Raw genomic sequence first — 15,595 nt, 5'->3', positions numbered from 1 at the left:
TACAGTGACAAACATTAAAATTGCATAACTAAAAGAGTTCTCATTGATGGCTGTCTGTACCGTATTATGCCTGGAGATTGCCTTCCCTCTAACTGAGGTCACTGAATCACAGATGAAGCAGCTTCCAAACTGCCACAGTCTGCAGCGTGGTGTATATTAAGGTAAACTGAAAGCAGTGTCAGTTTAATATGCCGTGTAACAACCTCTGTGGTTCAGTTTGTGCAGGTGGCAGTCACAAGTGGAAAGGAGCATGAGATAAGACAGCTAGTGGCCATAGTATCTTCCATTGTCCAAATTTAATCTGTTTATGACTAGAATCAGGACTAAGAGCAGGATCAGTGCTTACTAAAAGGCTGAGCATCTAACCTGGTAACAGTCATAGCTCCACTCTCTTCAATGGTGGGAGAAGCAAAGAGAAAAAGATGATGCAGTGATTACTGTCAATACTAGAGCATTAAAGGAAGCCAGCACCAATTAATCTTTGTTTTCTTTATCCAGCGCTTTGACAGTGTTGCTGAAATAGTAGAGAATCATCAGCACACCTCCCTGGTTCTAATTGACAGCCAAAACAACACAAAAGACTCGACAAAACTGAAACACATTGTAAGAGTTTCTTAATCAAACCAAACTGCTAAAATGAAGACTTTTTTATCATTTCTTTCAATATCCCCAAACACGTGGATCAGATATTAAAAGAAGAAAATCTGAAATGATGGAAAATACTCTTTAAGAGTAAGAGATGCAGTTCATAAAAGTGACATGGGATTGAACTTTATCAGAAAAGCACTTGTATTTAACACAAGAAGCCAAAACAGATACACTTCAGTCTGTGATTTCCATCTGTGACAACACCGGTATTCAAAGTCACATGAAGAACAACTGCGTACCACAGCCTGGTCCTTCGACAGCTACTTAAAGAAAGATTTCCTGTAGGACATTTTCACTTTAAAAATGAGAATACCCACAGTGACCTACTCTTTCCATTTGTTACGTTTACTATAGATCACTGCTTTCAGCAATTTCTTTGTAAAGTGCACAGCCCCAGAAGTTAGAGCAACTTGACCTAATGTACCACTGTGTACAAGCTGAAAATAGAACTGTACTTTATGTGAATAGTGGCAATAAAGCTGTCTGAATGTTTTAGATTAATGGACATGTGTTGTCCTTTTCCTCAGCTTTACTCTGTTTCATTAATATTTTTGTTTGTATTTTCAAATGTGCAAATAAAATTGAAAATACTGTAAAGTCAACAGTGTATTGGAAGCATCAGTTGGATCACAATTCTTAGCATCCTTCCAGTAAGAATGCATCAATTCAGTATCATTAATGTTTTAATGTATATATTTGCATGTGCTTCTTCACAAGTTCCATTGTTACAAAAACTATCACTTTTTACAGCTTCAGCATATACATTTGGCTTAATAGCTCTCATGTTTTGTCTTCACATTGCTTACTGTTGGTGATCTAAGCACATTGCTTCATTTGTAAACCAACTACCCACTCAATTCTTGCAGAATTACTGTTTACAGACACACACACACAAAAAAAACCCTTTCTTTTTTCAAGCCTGTTCTATCACCACGGTTTACTTATTGTATTATTGCGAACAAAATAATTTCCACAAAGGTTAAAGTGGTGAAAATTAAATTGATGAATGTATAAATTGTACCAGTGAAAAACTTTTAGGAACAGTAGTTAATTAGTTCTAGAGGTGTTTGGTTTCACTGGACCTGAAAACTCATCCATCTTAAAGGTACTTTCCAAAACTGACACTGTATACACACCTGCTTTGGGGTTTTTTTTGTTCCAGATTAGCCAGTGTTCTCTAAGATTATCTGCAAGGCATTTAAGGCAAGATTGAGCCAAGACTTGCAATGTCTCAGCAAGTCACTTAGAGCTATGTTGTAGCCGTATTCTGCAACTACTTCCTTGTGGTTTTGATCAGTTACTTTACAAATAATGCACCTGTCTTCTAGAAAGAACTGCTTACTAATATGATGAAGATGTTCAGTACATGGCTACCTACCTTGCTGTGTCTGTTTCTTCCGTCTGCAACACAGATAATACCTACCCCCCAGATCTGAAGCAAATGAGACACTGGCAAGTAAGAAACAATGTATACAGACTTCACACAAGCCTGCCTACGACAGACTGTTCACGGTACTACACAAATACTATGTTTAGTATATTGTTCAGTTGGTATTAATTAGTATTATGCTAATACTATGCTTAGTACTAGTGTAATGTTTAGAACATTAGGATTGCCAAGTCAAGGCCTGAAAATTAACAAAAGTTATTAGTCTCTGCAGGCTTAATTTACTCCTTCTGTATGTGTACTCTGTTATTATTCAGTTACATGAAACATCACTTTAGAAGGTTACTATTTCAAGCAATACTCACAACGGAAAATACTTGGTGCAAAAGCAGCCATTCAATATTTAGTTTTCTTTGCATTCTTGTAGAGTCCTTGCCATATTCACTCATGTACTGCACAGTATTTAAACTTCGTTCTTAACACAACTGTTTCTTGTTAACCTTTATATGTTGGTCCTCACAAAAGTGTCTAGGTTCTTCAAACATTTCTTTCTGAGTTAAATGTGTAGTACCACCATCATTCTAGAACTGGGGAAGAAAAAGGTATGAAAAAGTGAAACTCAAGTGTACAGGCTTCCATGTGAGAGACTAAGTATCACTTTTTTCAGGTACTTTGCAATACTGAACCCTTTCCATACTCAAAGCACTGCTGCTCCTGCCCCTCAGCTCTAAGTAAGTGCTCAGCATTACATGTAACTTTGTGGCTGATCTACAAGTAACAAATATGCTCTAGATAAGCATTGAACTACTTTCATCCCTGAACCCCTCTTTTCTTTTTAGCCATGTTCTACATCATTGCAGGGCTACCTTACAGTTTCGACAACAAAATGTGGCAGGGATTTGATAGGCAACACCACCTTCCACAAAATAATCCATTCATCCTGAGATGAGAACACCCTAGGCACAAAATAAGGTGGGGAGGGGGGCAGTGGACACAACAAACCACAAACACACACACAGGTATGTGATCACCTATTTTACTATACTCACAGTTTTATACAGGAAGCAGACTAGTTACTCTGCTTTCCATTCCCAAGCTAGATCGTTTATAGCTTGGGCAGACTGTGGTGTAGACGTATTTTGAAACACAATTTTACCTGGAGAAACGAAAGGTTTGAGCAAGGGAAAATACAAGCTTGCATTTTGAAAGGATATAAAATAAGTTAGCACTCGGGATAGAGCATGCTATGTTAAAAATCCTGATGCTATTGATGCAGCAGCCAATACAGAATCTAGGAAATGGTAACTTGGTGAAATCCTGTACCTGAAACTTTAGCTTACAACTGTTGCAGTGCCAGCAGCTGCCACTAGTTAATGCTGTCAGGTGTTTCCACCAGGTAGCAGGTTATGTCAAGCCTGACCTCCGACAGACATAGCAACACACCTCTCCCCCCATCCTTCTTTGATATTGTTAGCTAATTTCTCTTCCATATAATTGTCATTAACTGAATAGCTAGGGAAAAAAAACGAAGGAAGACCTAAAATTAGAACTAAAAAATTGGCGTTAAAATGAAGTAAATTTTTTGTCTGAGAACTCTGGGCAAAGTATCATATTTACTAATGTACAAAGGAGCGGAAGTGTTGTCTGCCTACCTGATACAGAAAGGAGAGTACAATGACTACTGCAAATCATTCCTGACAATGTTGTTCCATGAAAGGAGTAAGAACGTGCATTCTCAAATATCCAAGTGTTCAGACATGCAAGTTACAAAACTACATTCCTCCTTCAATCTGAACTGCCAACAGCAGGCAGAGATTCTTAGGAAGTGTCGTAAAAAAGCCATCTCACATGACAACAGCCCTGGAACAAATATTGAACACAAGTTTTTTGTTAAAATATTGGAATTACTGAGGAAGAGAAACCATGACTTACTGATGAATACACATCTTGCAAAGAATACACAACAGGATAGATTTTAGGCCTCTTTAAGGCCACTTACACAAACACATGAATGCTGTACAAATAAGGCTTAGGGCAAGTATGTATTTACAAAACATTTTCTCAGAGGAAAAACACTTGTTGACCCTGCACTTGCACCTACTTCTGCATGTCCCAAAACACTATAACCAAGTTAAGGTTTTTTTATCTTACTATATGTGCAAGGTTACAAGCTATCTTAAAATGTTACAGTTGCAAAGTCAAGCACTCAAAATCAAGACACTCTCCATTCAAATCAGGTTACCTGTGCAACCTCAATTTGTCACATCAGATATATCCATTACAATTCAAGCATTAAATATATGATCATGGACTACTTTTCCATGTGGATTTATATATTTCACTTGGTTCACAGAATACTTCAGGGATAAATCGTAACTGGGTAATGAAAGGCTGTTGTTTGTAGGATATTTGTAAGATACCTTTCCCATTTACTGAAGATGCTGAGACATGTGCAAACAAACATTGCAGGAGTCAGCCAGTAAAAAGGTAGCCTCATATTGTTAAAGCAATTGAACATTTCATTGAAGAACTGTATATTGTCCCTGCACCTTCTACTGCACTATCCCCTGTGATGCTGGTCAGATTGCTTGAGCCAAACTTTCTCCTGATTATCATTAACTGTGATGTTAATTTCATGGAAGTCTCACTTGAGACTCCTTGAAATCTGATGTGCAGAAGTGCCAAACTCTTAGGACCTCAAACAAAGCATTATGGAAGAGCTCATAAGAAAAAAAGAATTATATATTCAGAACAGTACTTGAGCAATATGCGCTAAGTAATACAAGGACATAATTAAGGGTGGGGAAACAAAATATTAAATCACTGCTCAAGAGGGAGCAACAATTCTCTGCACTGAATGAGATGGATGTCCATGGATAAAGTGACACATGACAATGAATTAAGATTATATAAACCAACCTTATTTCAACATTTCCTAGCTTTACAATGTTCTTTTTCACAGTATTGTTTAAGGTTACCCAATTCATAGGAAAACAAGCTGGAGGGAAAAAAACTCCGATGACAGTTGTCGCTCTCATGAGAAAAAAACCCCTAAGTTTACAGCAGAACTACCACCTCAATGCTAAGTAACAGTTAACAAAAATTGGTCATCCTTGGTGAAGTTGCACTGAGTAGGTTTTAGCAAGAAACTTCACAGATATTTCTGCCAAAGGCAGCAATGGCAATGTCCAGAATTCAGGGGTTCAATTTCAGGGTTTATAGGAGAGCAAGCTGAGACAGCCAATAGATCCTTCCAGTCAAAAAAGCTTAACATATTTTTGTCCTTTCCTAATGCTGTTTCTTTCTAAGGCACTTCCTCACCACTACACTAGTCGTCTTCAGAGTTCCTAGCCAAATTCATGTCAGAGGTCAAGCCCATCATGCAGCACAGAATGATCTGATTTTGATACAGAACACACACCAACTGTGTATTAATTCACCCAAACTATGCTGCCTTGACTGTCTCAGGTATCTCAGTTGACTCCCATACATAACTCAGTAGCTACAAGGCTAGTGTGCATCTTCCTGCCAACAGACACATCAAGGAAAAAAACCGTATCTAACTACTGAAGTAATTTTTTTCAACTATTTTCATTATAACACTTTTTAAAACATAAGTAAAATTCTGTTACCAGTGACATCCCTGTGACATCCATAAAAGACTTCTAATTGTTTCATTGGTAGCACCGCAATCTTCACTTTCACCTTATGGAAACAGTCACAGAGAACTGGCCCTGGGCTTGCATACAATTTAAAACCTCAGAGATTTATATGCCCCAGTGCTCTCCAAGGCCAGTATTCAATTTTGACAGTTTTTCCATCAATACTTTGGCAAGCTGACTTACACTCCTAAGATGTAATCTTCCAGTACTTGGGCAAAAGGTGCCATATGGTAAGGGCACTTCCCCTGAAGACTGGATCTAGCCTCCTGGTTCGTTAAGACTCTGGAGGCCAAAGCCTCTAGACATAATAATTACTGTGGCTAATAAGGACATTCATTTGCATACTCTCAGTCACTATGGATAAGATAAGGTCTTTTGTTTACATACCCTCACATAAACATTAAGAAATGTGAAACATATTTTCCCTTCATCATTATGCCTTAAACTTAAGTAGGAAGCAAACAGGCTCCGAGGAATATTACCCTACTGGCCGGTAAAATGAGGAAGGAATAACTCAAGCCTTGGTTTTGCCAAACCCCTGGTACCTTAAAAGGCAGTTCATCTGAACAAGCAATAGTAGAAAATACTATTTAGTCACTATAGGGACAAATTACATCCACCTGGAATAAAACTATAATGCAGTTACAGGCCTGAAATGGTGCTTTGCACTTCACCATATCATGGTCTTCCTATAGGGCTCATGGCAGACATAGTATAAAACAAAACAGAAATATTTTCTGTAAATGCTCACAGTCATATTCTGTAAACACAAGTTATAGCAAATTTAATAGTGACAGAGTCAATACAGATTAGGAATGTTCACCATTCTTAAACACCATATACATTATGAATATATATACTGTATATTTTCAACTGATTCCATTCTCAGGCTCACCGTATTAACACAATCGTAACATGTTTTATTAATTTATATGAAAAATACTTCACTAAGAAAGTAGACAAACTGCACAGAAATAGTACAAGTGTCATGTGCATAGCAATATAGCTTAAAGCATTCACATATGGCTTTGTTTAAATGAAACTATTGGGGAAATGGCCCTATATGGACCTATGGTTACACAGTTGACATAATGTAAACTGCTTCACATCTTTTAGGCACTTGCTAACAATAGTGTTCAATCCCTGAAAAACAAAATCAAGAGCTAACAAGTGAAAATAACAAAAATCCCAGGATAACAGCTGTGTGTAGTTGAAAAAATATTTAAAATTGGTTTTAGTAGTGCATGCACAGAACTGAAAAATAGGGGGGGTGTAATTTCTGTGCAAGAATTATACCAAATAACTGAAAAGTATAAAAATATTTACATGCTTAGGTTTTTTTCAATATGTACAGAACAAAAGCCCTGAAGACTCATTCTATAGAATAAAAATATAGGACATGATAGTAGTAACAAAAAATAATATATATTTTTACGGAATTGCATTTGCAGTTAGTTACAAGTTATCTAAACCACAAAGCTCCTTGATCTATCTCAAAGCCTGATGGCAATAGAGAATCTGCTCTTCATTTTAAAACACAAGCACTTTGCATCATTTTTAAACTTCAGTTACAATACTGAAATACAAAACAAAATTACTTGTGTATCTTAATTGATTCTCTTTTTTTAAAAGAAACTGTAATGTATGATATTTAAGTTTTATTTTCTTCACTGGTCATCATTACATTAATGAATTCCAATCTCGAGTAGCCTCCATCAGATGCCTCTGTCCATGTCCTACCCAATTATCCTGATTGTCAAATACTCTACCGCAAAACCAGCAGCTAAACTTAGCTTTCAAGGTATTATCAGAGGTAGTTTTCACAATCTGATAATTGTTTTTGCTAGTCTTTTTCAGTGTCAGCTTTAAGACAAATCTTTCTTTTACAGGGCTAATAGGTTTTATTGTCCTGTGCCTCTTTTGAGAAAGATCATCAGTAGTTACATCCAAAGAATTGCGGAAGGCTGGCTGCAGAAGCGCTTCAATAGTTCTTTTTGACAATGAAACCTTAAGAACATGTCCCTTAAATTTAGCAATGGTTTTCATTACATTTACAACTTCTGGAACATCTGCATCAGGATGGTTAAGCACAACAACTGGTTGATTTCTCCGAGGGCATTTTACAAGCTGTTTAGAATTAAAAGGAAGTAATTTCAAAGTCCTCACAGTTTCTTTTGATGCCCTTGGTTTGTAAGGGCCACCTGATTCACTAACAACTTCAGCTTGATTCTTTTCCTTACACTTTCTGTGCAACATTACCTTCTTTCTTGGAGGTTCTGGGCAATTATCCTTACTTTTCCGTTTGAAATTCCTGTTTCTTTGCACACCCACAGTTTCTGAACTTTTAGACCCAGTTTGTTTTAAACGAGGTTTTACTTTTGTGGTTCTGTTTCGAGTGCTCCATGTGGACTTCTGACTACCAAAGTTATTCCTGTTGTTAGGAGTTATTACTTGCGTACTTTCAATAGAACCTTTTTGCAACCGTGTCCCTGCAGACTTAGTAGAATAAACAGGTTCTACAGGAGGAACACAACATGCTGGATTAGAGCTTGCCAAAGAGGCATTTGCTGGCATTAACCTACCTGGTAAGATTAAGGCATCATTAGAAGTAAGATTAGTTTGTTTCTGTGCTAGTGCAGGAGTAAGGGACTGCAAGTTATCCAACTGTAGTGAGGGCACTGAGTTGCTTACTGACTGAGTGGTATCAGCCAGTGTATCTGCAGTAGAAGTCTTAATTTTCAGCAAAAGATTTTGTTGCATGGCTCCAGTTTTCTTTGGTTGACAATTTTGATAATGAGCATTATCTGGAAAAACACTATGTTTATGAATTACAGGCTTGTTTGGTGTCATACATTTCAGAAAAACTGCCTGCTGTCCATCAGGCAAAAGTGCATAAACACGTTGTTTCTGTTTAATTTCCTGTTGGTTTACTGACTCCAATGAACCAAAAACAGCATCCTGATGCTCTGATAACACCTTCACAGAAGAAATTCCTTTCACAGATGACTCGGATGAGTTTGTAATTACAAGAGGTCCTTTGAATGGCATGCTGTTCAATGAGCCATTTGCTGTACTACACGCTCTCCTATTACAGGAACTTCTTACACTTCTGAAAACATCATTTTTCCCCTCCACTTTTGAAGCTGGTATGGTTATTTTACCATATTCTCTGGATGCAACTCTCCCTAAAACCTGAGAACTATCACTAGGGACATTTGCAACTGTTCCAATTGCCCCACTAAAAGTCAGTATCATTCCAGATCCTTTATTTAAAACAAAAGATGCAGGTACACCTTTAGTCACATGCCCATCTGATGAACTGGTTGACGGAAGAGATTTTCCTGAAACCACCTGTAGTCCAGGCTGGTTAGCAAGGTGCAAAGGAACAAAAAATCCTGATGAAGGGGACTGAACTAAAAGGGGTTTCTTCTGTTCCTGAAGAACTGGCGAGAAGTTGCTAGGATTTGGGGTTGTAGACAGTATTTTATCTTTTACTAACTGCTGTGTTATGATTGCATCTGTATGAGTTTTTATCAACGTACCAACACCCATAGTTCTGGATAATTTATCCATTCCCTGTGAACCAAATGATGTTCTGGGTGTCTGTCTTTCTCTCCCACAATGTGTACCTTCATTTGTGCTACATCTTGTGTTCAACTCCCTCTTATATAAATGAAAGCCTACATTAGAAGGAGGCCTCTGAAAACCACATGCAGTTGCCGAGCTTTTTAAATGCGTAAAGGCTTTATTCCCTGTCTCGTGACCAGAAAGCAGCTTGTCAGAATGAAGTTTTACGCAGTTGTTTGACTTGCTGTGGGATTCTTGCTGAGTAGTTGCTTTCACTTTTAACACATCTTGCAGTAACTGGTTTATTTCAGGCGATAAATAATTAGCTGCCTGTTCACTCTGCAATGAGAAAACAGATGTGATTTTAGGCATTAAGACTGAATTAACACATTCAGAGGCATCTTCTTGGAATTTCTCAGCTACGTTCTCAAAGCCTTGATGTATGTTAGGGTCCAAATACTGCTGGCCATTATGCTGGTCCTCCATAAAACACTCGCTGTCAACAACACATTTAGATTGGCTTTTAGATGACACAGAGTTATTCTTAGCGTTTATGAGTCCATAAGTTTTATTAATACTTGATTGGGCTGATACAACTTTCTCTGGTTTTAAGCCTTTCATCAACTCTGAATATGAAGATGCAGATTCATTTCTCCTACTGTTTTGAAAAGAAACAGTTTTGCTAGGTATTAATTCTTTGTATCTGTCATCAGTTGACATCCAAATGCTACATGGATTATCTGAAGTGTCCATTTTGGAATAGTTGTGAAAAGACAGCAACCCTTCATTAGAAGAATCCACTGAAGTTGAATAATAGAGATTATTAGGTCCATTACTATTATTCAGGCCACCATTTTGTATTTTCAGTTCAGGAAAGAAGGGCATTTTCATATGCTCATAGTGAAGCGTATTTGTAATAGTGGGTGGTAATACCTGAGGATGACTTGGAGGGCTATAGCTTCCCCACGAGTTATTACTGCGAGTTCCAACTTTTGTCACATCACATGGAGGTACAGTTGAGCCCAACTTCATTGGCAAATAATTCGAACTTTTTCCTACAGCTACATTAGAAGGTGCTACAGTTTGAGAAACACTCCTACCATACAATAAGGAGTTATTTTGTTTTTCCACTTCTGTTTTTCCTGAATGAGGAGCAGAACAAGAAAATGGAGGGGAGGTTAATGGGTGAACAGAACTGTTTTTTAAGGTTGACTGATCAGTTACATGTGGTATAGCACCTGAAGACAAGCCACAGGGATCAGCAGTCTGGAGCAAAGGAGTTGTACAACCATCTTTAATAGGATCAGCTTTCTGACCCAACAAATGTAAGTTTTGCTTACTTGTAGGTAATAATTTTATAACAATATGTTGTTTTCCATCTACCATTTTAAATCCCATAAATTTAGCACTGTAATTTGCTGGAACAGATATTTTATTGTTTTTGACCATCAATACCGTTGGCCCATGAACAGCATTTTTCAATAATCCCAGGCCATAACTGGTTCCATCATCTGCTTTATGGTATTGTGCAGTAGTAGCAGAGAGGATTCCACCTGTGAAATTATGCTTTTCTGTATATGTAATTTGATCTTTTTCTTCATTTGCTTCCACATCTTTCATACACTGGTTCAGCTCCTCAGCTTTTGTTTGAGTTTTATTCACACTTCTTAGCACTTGTGCATTTTTTTCTCCAGTTTTGTCACTTCCACTGCTTATTTTTTTCCGTCTCCAGAGTGCTTTTTTCGATGATCCCATTTTATACCTTCTTAACACAAGCTTCAGTCCTGCTGGAGTCTTCACTATTCTTTTTTCACATTTATCCTTTTCCAGTTTTTCTTTTGCGTATAAGTGGTCTCTATGCAAAGCTATGATGTGTTTTAAAAGATAATCTTTCCGTGGTGTGCTGTAACTGCAATATTGACAACCAAAAGGAAACACACTGGTATGAACAAGAAGATGTTTCTGGAACTCCTCTTTTGTAAAGCTTATGTGAGGGCATTTTCCACATTTATATGGAATCTCATTATGTCTGTGAATGTGTTGAACAAATGTGCCCACATCCTGGGTAGAAAACCCACATTTTTCACACTGAAAGTGACCATTGACACAATGCTTTGATGTGAAGTGTTTTGTCAAATCCAACAAAGTGTACATATGCTCATCATTACAGAGCTCACATTTTACTAAAGTGCTACGATGGGTGCGTCTATGCTGTTTAAATGACTGAAAGTCATTAGCGGAGAAGTTACACATCTCACAGGGATACAACGGCAACTCGCCGTAGTGTAACAGCTGAAAGTGTTTCTGCAGATCATTTGGGCTGTATCTAATGTTATCCTTGCACTTCGTACAAGTGAAATTCAGTATCTTTGCTGCAGTTTTCAACCCTTCTTCAAATTGCACTTCTGGTTTATTTTGCATGTGGCTTCCCTCTGAACAATTGGGATTGCTTCCATTTATTTTCTCTAGACTTAAGGACTTTCTTGCAGTTTGCTGTTTACACTGAAAGAGTCTTCTAAATCTATCAACTTCATGTTTCATTAATACTTCATTTGGAATGTTCACCTTGGGTAAATCAATTTTCACATTTTTTAGTTCGTAAGAGAGATTGACATCTAAAATTGCTGGCTGAGTCAGCATATTCATGGGATCATTCACCAGGGCTTTTTCCAAAGTAGTATCTGTAGAAAAATTCTTCGCAGCATTGTGTTTTAACAAATTAATTTGCTTTTTATCAGGAAAGAACTGTTCCTTTTCAGATGGCATGATTTTCCGTCTTCTTTTTCTTTTGGTGAATTCTTGAGACTAATCTTAGCTCCTGCAGCAAACAAGACTGCTGTGTCGAATATTCTCAAAGTTCTAGAACTTCCCCATTTTATTCTCCTGAAATCAGAAAACAAACAAAGCAAATATTACATTTAAAACTAATGCAATTAGAACACTTATTACAATTCATTAATAAATACATGCCAATCTTGGAAGTTGTTGATTTTTATAATAGCATTTGAGAGAAAAAAGGATGAGGAAAAAAATGAGACATTACACTGTAACCTTTGTTTGTTTGTGTTTGGGGTTGCTGGTTTGTTGTTTGGGGTTTGTTTTTTTTTTCTCCACAAAAACTACATAAATCTTGAAAAATAAGCTTTAAAAGACAACATCTACTGAAAGATGAAAACATTGACATTTCATGCCATCAAATTTTTGTTTTGTCCCACCAGGACAGTCTGTAAGCATGAGAAATCCTAAGAGCCGCTTTTTTAAAATGACACTAGCATTTATCATTTATTCAGTATTTCAAGCAAATATAAACACAGTACTTCCTCTGTGACATGGATCACTAACTGAACCTAGCTGAAGTACTAAAAACAAGTCAAATTCAGCAGGAGTTGATATGTTTATTACTCAAGCCCATGACTCTATTAGTAGGTAACTATTGTGCTTAAAAAGAAAAGAAAATTAAAAAAAAAAAATCAAAAACTGACAAAAAATCTACTTCACTAATGGAGACATTACCTTTATCAACACCAAAAAACCCACCACACTCATCTACAATGAATTTTTTGCATGCCTACCTTCAGTACGACACAAGTCTGAAGTAGTCCACAGATAAAGTTAACTTTGGTTTCTCACCATATGTTTCTGGGTATAGATGAATCTTTTCAGAGCAAGAGCATGACTGACAACAGTACTCCTCTATGGATTAAGAGGCTCAAATAGGTACGGTCAGCATCATTGTCTTGCTACAGACTTAATGTCAGTGTTTCCATAACAGACTCCACTGACAATTTATACCAACTCAAGTCTATGCTTGAACAACACTCCCACATGTCAACATAAAATCAGCAGAAATTGAACAGCAGTGAAAATCATCTGGATTTTAAGAAGTTAAAAGGAAGAAGCACTGTTTCTTCACTAGTATATAATACTTTTCACCAAAAACTTTTTCCATAGCAGAAGTCATACCATCACTTTCTTCTTTACGAGGAAAAGTTAGTAAAATGTGGCTGAAATCTGATCAGCAGCTCTCTCTCCACTATTCCCCTGCCCACCCTGAAGCAACACAGACTTGGAACTCATTAGATCATCCTATTTATTCGCATTCAAACTGAAAGAATGATCACATCCTCTCCCTCATTGTGATGAAGTGCAAAGCTGCTTCTAGAGCTCCAGGCCATCATAAGCATCAACCACTAAGGTCTTCCAAATATTTTCCCATAGTCCTGCAAGAAGGAAGTATTAGCATTAAACATGTAAATACCTGACAAAGAAAATGGAGACCGAAAAATTTTCAAGGCCACGTTCATGTATCGCGTAGCAAGAAAAGCAAAACACTTTTTTTAAGCATATGCTTTATTGCATTCCTTTGGAAAAGGTATTAGCATTTCTGCACAATTCTTGAAAATAATAAGCACCGACTTCGACATTTTATATAGACTCCAATATCAAATAAATTCAATTAATTGTATTCTTCAGCTATGAGACCTGCAAGATTTCAACTATACATGTGACATTCAAAAACCCAAAACAAGACACAAACCACAGACACATACACACACACTCCCTCCTTGGGAGTCTTTCCAAACTTAAACACATTAGGTACAGGATTTTTTTTTTAAACTCAGTAATACATTTCCCATCTTCCACACAGGAGATTAATACATGGGATATTACTCTACTTTGAGCCTTCAGAAGAGAACAACTCATCTATATTACACTCTATTTTTACCAAAAGAGTACCGTATTGTAATGCTTTCTCTTGTCAATGGTACATCCCTTATTTGAACAAGAGCAAGCTGAACTCCCACATAAAGAATAAGTAACTAAAAATTACTTGGACTTGTTTGCTGAAGAACTTTTTAAATGCACAGATGCAACACATGAAGATTATAGGTTGCATGATGCAATACACCATCCTGATGGTAGCTGCCTATCATTCAGATTTAGAATGTTATACTGTCAAATATTGAAACCTGAAATACATATGCAATTAACACTATAAAAATCAGAAGTGGATGCAGCATGCTGCAGAGAGCAAACCTCAGGCCAGTATGGTCCCCAGCTGGGCAACATTTCACTAACTGGATAAAACATTCATGTTTGGCAAAGAGTCTCAATTGGGTATATTCAAACCTGATTTGAGATCTCCTTTAACTAATTAACCACACAAATTACAATTTAACTTTGTTATTATTGGGTAGCATGCAACTATCAACAAGCACCTGCAGCACGATAAATAAAAATATTTACTAGAAACAACAAACTAGTAAAAAAAAAATCCCAGGGATCTTTAAGTGTACATTATCAAAGAAGTCAGACTTACACATTCAGAAAAGACTTGAAGTCAAGTCTTCAACAGCCTTTTTAACATTTTTCCACATACACAGAAGAGGTAAATATGTAAGACTCAGAAAAGGCCACAGTCAGGAGGAATACTGAAAAAAGGTCTGGAAACAAAAGGAAAGATATTTTACAAGGTGTAAATACAAACATAACTGAAAGAATAAGCCAAAAAGCACAAATCCTTCACAATTTTACATTATCTGCATTTTTAATACATTGAAGACAGAAAAAACGTAAATACGTACTTTGTTCTCTCCCAAAGAACACCATCAAATATAATACAAATTCTAAATCAATGAGTGGGATTAAAAATCGCTAGCAAACTCCCCCTAACAGGGCCTATTTTAACCTTAGCTTTGTCACTACTACTCAGGCATTCGTAACTGGTAAGTATAAACATATGACAACTTAAAAACAAGACAGAAAGCAGTAACTGGTACCTCAGTCCATCAAATTTTAACTTGAACTCAAAAGAAACTCATCTTAAGTAAAAACTGTAATAAATTGTATAGCAAAGACCTGATTATAATTTTCTAGAAAGTTTTGCAAAAGCCTGGGTGGAGAGATGGAATATTACATTCACAATATTTGAAACACGTAAGTAAATTATAAAGCAGATATAATTAATACAAACCCTGAAAATACATAAGCATGTGCCAAAGTTAACTCTCAGGAAAAAAAAAAGCCACTAAGCACAAGCATAAGTAACCACTTGAAGCTCTAAGCCTCAATTTTCTTCCCCCAAAAATGCTCCAATATGTCAGTATTTTGTTTAAAAAAAGTACACATGGAGAACAAAGTTTTAGCTATATACTTCAATCTAGTGAGAAATTACAGATAGGAGTAAAACACAGCTAAGTTAGGTACCTTTTACAGTTTTCCCATTTAGAACAAAAAAATACAAATTCAAAATACGTTTCCAGGCAGGTAGTATTTTCAAGATTTCTGTAAAAAATTGTTTACACTCACCTAAATGTCACTAAAAAAACCC

The 15,595-nt window shown here is 36.7% G+C and overlaps 2 protein-coding genes across 2 annotated transcripts in view; one reads left to right on the top strand and one right to left on the bottom strand.

The window, feature by feature from the left end:
* BLNK (B cell linker) overlaps positions 1–655 on the top strand; it is a 99,699-nt gene extending 99,044 nt beyond the window's left edge. Inside the window, exon 25 of the mRNA XM_059821284.1 lies at positions 499–655. Coding sequence (XP_059677267.1) covers positions 499–618 — 120 coding nt within the window. The 3' untranslated portion in view covers positions 619–655. The remainder of the gene's footprint in view (positions 1–498) is intronic.
* A 6,657-nt stretch (positions 656–7,312) lies between these two features.
* ZNF518A (zinc finger protein 518A) lies at positions 7,313–14,610 on the bottom strand. Its single transcript, XM_009818991.2, has 2 exons — positions 14,585–14,610; positions 7,313–12,147 (listed from the first exon to the last, which is right to left on the bottom strand). Exon 2 carries the CDS (start codon positions 12,028–12,030, stop codon positions 7,378–7,380), a length of 4,653 nt encoding a protein of 1,550 aa, XP_009817293.2. The 5' UTR covers positions 12,031–12,147; positions 14,585–14,610; the 3' UTR covers positions 7,313–7,377.
* Positions 14,611–15,595: the final 985 nt, after the last annotated feature.

This window comes from Gavia stellata, chromosome 9, assembly GCF_030936135.1.
Source record: "Gavia stellata isolate bGavSte3 chromosome 9, bGavSte3.hap2, whole genome shotgun sequence".
NCBI classification, from domain to species: domain Eukaryota; kingdom Metazoa; phylum Chordata; class Aves; order Gaviiformes; family Gaviidae; genus Gavia; species Gavia stellata.
This window is presented reverse-complemented; position numbering and strand designations above follow the sequence as displayed.